General features: G+C 40.2%; 1 protein-coding gene across 1 annotated transcript; it reads right to left on the reverse strand.

The window, feature by feature from the left end:
• Positions 1-813: 813 nt before the first annotated feature.
• Positions 814-2960, reverse strand: LOC125883607 (histone H2A.Z). Its single transcript, XM_049568031.1, has 5 exons — positions 2835-2960; positions 2456-2533; positions 2192-2305; positions 1955-2084; positions 814-1542 (listed from the first exon to the last, which is right to left on the reverse strand). The coding sequence occupies exons 1-5, from the start codon at positions 2835-2837 to the stop codon at positions 1481-1483; spliced, it is 387 nt and encodes a 128-aa protein (XP_049423988.1). The 5' UTR covers positions 2838-2960; the 3' UTR covers positions 814-1480.
• Between the last annotated feature and the right edge of the window lie 1032 nt (positions 2961-3992).

Consider the following 3992-nt stretch of genomic DNA (forward strand, 5'->3'; position numbering starts at 1 on the left):
TAAATCATAAAGTGAAAATAGAGAATCAGTAAAGATCAATTGTTGCCACTAGGGGCTATTAAAGGTTCTCAAAGGAGAACTCCACTGATTTTACACATGAAAGTGTGTTTCCAGGTTTTGGGGACTTCTACTGCATATGTGAAGAAAAGTTGTATCATGTTGTGTTTACACAGAGTACAAATAAAACAATTTGATTTTATTTGATTTGCATGCGTGCAATTAAAAAAAAAATCACAACTGATTGTGTCCCCCCCAAACTTGTCATCAGAGCTGCACCCATAGCTTGTAGTGGTGTTATAGTGTCATCTGGTGGTGGTCTGGTTAAAGGATAGCTGAAGAGGATGATGATTTAGATTTTACTCTGAGACCTGTCCCATCTGGACCCACGGAGGTTCAAGATTTATGTTCTTTACTTGGTGTTTAATGATCCACATCTGTTAAATTAAATATATTTTTCTGAGGTGAAACTTTGCTGTAAAAATCTTAAATATTCAGAAGTTTTATGTATCAAATTTCATACAGAACACTGGATGACCACCTCATGTTTTACATTTATGCACTCAGGCTTTCTATAACCCATAATTAGTACCTTTCAAAGACACTGATCATTGCATCAGTCTTTTAGTTATTCTAGTTCTACAATCTGCCATGTCTCTAAACATTCTGTAATAGCTGCAGGACAAAGCAAACTGATTTTGGACTTCAAGTGTTACTTCTATGTTCTATTCATTCTGACTTTTAATCAACCATCTCACTTTGAAACCAGGAATGCAGTTAAACTGCCTTCATGCAATAAGCCATCCATACACAATATGCAAAACATTCTGACTGTGCCAGTCCAGTCTTTATTCAGGAATCCAAAAATGACTACAGGGGTTTTTCCCAGTTCTTGTCAGTCCAGTGGTAAACGGATGTAAAACATGCTTTGCAATACATGCAACTACACATGGCTGTACTAATGGTGCGTGCGAAGCATGGCATGGTTCTTTCCACTCGCAGGCTGTGCTTGTTCTTCGTTTTGTTGATCATGGTGGATTCTTTCAAAACTGGGAAGGTTAAGACCACTAAAGCCTAACACCACATGTACACCATCCACACTGGAGAAGCCAACACAACACCTAAAAGTGTAGAAATGATAACAGAAACAAGCCCATAAAAATGCAAGAACTTAAAGAACAAACTGCAAATGCCCAATAAGAGCTTTATTAAAACACCACTTTGAACATGGGAATGCCACAAAAGCAAGTTTCAACACAAAAACTGCAGCACCAGGACAAAAAAAAAAACAAAAACAAAAAAAAAAAACAGCCAGAACACAAAAAAATGAGCTTCTCTGAAGCCACTTTTAAAAAAATACCCCAGGTGAGTAAATGCAAGCTCAACCATACAAATAACTCCTAACGGTGTTCTAATCTAAGACATTTAACCACTTGATGCAGACTTCGTCCTGAGATGGCACGCCTTTCCAGAGCACTTCAGGTTATACGGTCTTCTGCTGGCCCTTCTTTCCAATCAGAGACTTGTGGATGTGAGGGATCACACCTGAAATGGAAGACAATGGATGAGCCATTAACAGGGACGCAAAGCACTGCCTGTTTAAAGTAGTTGAAAATCAGAAAATGAAGACAGCCACACAAGCTAGACAACAGATTGGTCATGATTAAGAAGAAAGGGGCATGTTTCTATGTGCTGTAATATTAATCTTTATTTAGGACTGCTGTTGTCTCGGCCTCTGAGGTGCAATGGACATTTCTCACCATTTTATAGGCTTATGCAGTTATTAAAAACCATTAGCTGTAGCCCTAACTCAATATTTTGCATTAGCTATGATGAGTGTAACAAAAATGAGAGCCTTTAAAGGAACATATATACACGTGATTTTAACTTATTGTAATTATATCAAAGCTTAACGCTTTCTTTTAACTGCCATCAAAGTGCAGAACTGTCTCCTTACCTCCACCAGCAATAGTGGCCTTGATAAGTGAATCCAGCTCTTCATCTCCTCTAATGGCCAGCTGCAAGTGGCGTGGGGTTATACGCTTCACCTTAAGATCCTTTGATGCATTTCCTGCCAACTCCAGAACCTTAAAGAAAGCCATGCGTTTAGATATATGCACGAGGCAGAAAAGTGCAACTCTCCGATGCTTTACTTTTAAGTATACGATGTGAGATAGATGTTGGTTGGCGTTACCTCGGCCGTGAGGTATTCGAGAATAGCCGCGCTGTACACCGCTGCGGTGGCTCCCACTCTACCGTGGCTGGTGGTTCTGGACTTGAGGTGTCTGTGGATACGACCCACTGGGAACTGCAGCGATAACAAAGAGAGCAAATTGGTGGGGAGAAACAAAGGGTTCACTGGCCTCACGGTGACAGACGGCCAGCTTGGTAACCTCTGCGACGTCTGTTAGCTTGTGGTAGCATAGCCGAGGAAATGAATGAATTTCAATGGACAAACCTGCAGTCCTGCTCTCTGCGAGCGCGAAATAGCCTTCGTCTTGGTCTTCCCGGAGTCTTTACCTGCTTTACCTCCAGCCTGGAAAACACAGACAATGTCAGTGAATTTACAGCCACCAATTCGTTTATTACCGTGGTACAACATTACTTAAAAGTCTCGCCAATTTTACCGCCCGTTACAGCGGTCTGGACCAATTCTACTGCTAGCTTAATATGCTAACTTAGCTAGCATGCTAAGCTACTACAACAGCTAACGCTAGCGGCTAATAGTTAGCCATTCACCGAAATGTACTGGCGGCTATTTCACGTTTTGCCGACAAACCACAAGCACACACAGTTTACCGTTCGGATATGTCGCTAAGACGTTGTGAAACGCTCACCATATTTAAAATCCACAAATAATTTCTGAAGCTGCAGCACAAACTCGAGTATCTTTCAACCGAGTACCGACTGTTGGTTTGAACTACAACCCCCGCCTTCGATTGTCTTTAATATATATCCGATGTATATCCGGGTAACTGCAAGGAGAGCACTAGCCAATCACATTTTGTCATGTGTTTCCTGCCACGGCGTTCAGCCAATGGACGCGAAAAGATCTCACTTTGCGGGAACGGGGTACATTTCCGTTCAAAGTGATGATGGGTAATGTAGTTGAGAGCGTTTATTCCTATTGTCGTCTTCATAATGAAAGAAGAAGTTACTCTGAACTCTGAAAACATTTTTCTTGTTTTTCTTTTTCATTCGTTTATTTGATTTAGAGACGAGCAATAAATACATAGTACCTGACGTTGTTGCGTCATCAGGCCGAGTTGATATGTTACGTGAAAATATTGGCAACATTTGTTTGTTCAGCTTACTAGCCTATTTATCAAGACATGAATCACGCTACAGGAAAAAAATGCTCACTAATATTATCAAAATGACACAGTGGACCCTCAACATGGCGTCAGTTTCATACACAACATATTGCCCAGTCGGCCTAATGTAAATATCTTTTTTTTCTTTGACTATGAAAGAGATTATAGCAGCAACAGAATCAACAGCTACAAATTGTGTGGAAATACATTCTTTTTCTATGATTAAAAACCAAGCACTTTGTTTAATCACTGAATGTGTTTCTGTCTTTAACAGTGTCACTGATGTTAACACTGCAGTTTCACATCAGTTTCTTGTCCTGTTGTAGTTTCTTACAGGGGCCACATGAGGACAGTGAATGCTCATGATTGTACATTGTCTTTGCTCTAAAGTCAACACCTCTACTTCACTATACTCAGTGTTGCTAAGCAGTAAACTACATGTAGTTCCACCACTAGTTTCACTACTGTTTGCAGGTGTTGGGTGGAAGTAACATACATTCAAATCTCAGTAGCTTTTTCAGTAGTTAATTATTTTGGGTCACATCATTTAGGTAGTTAATTACAGACGACATATTCATAGTATTCTCTGGACATTTTTGCCATGTAACATGGCACAATGCTCACTGGTCGTTTTTGTCATTTTACGACAACCACCTGCTATCTGTCTAAAATCACTGCTGG

This window comes from Epinephelus fuscoguttatus, linkage group LG23, assembly GCF_011397635.1.
Source record: "Epinephelus fuscoguttatus linkage group LG23, E.fuscoguttatus.final_Chr_v1".
NCBI classification, from domain to species: Eukaryota; Metazoa; Chordata; class Actinopteri; order Perciformes; family Serranidae; genus Epinephelus; species Epinephelus fuscoguttatus.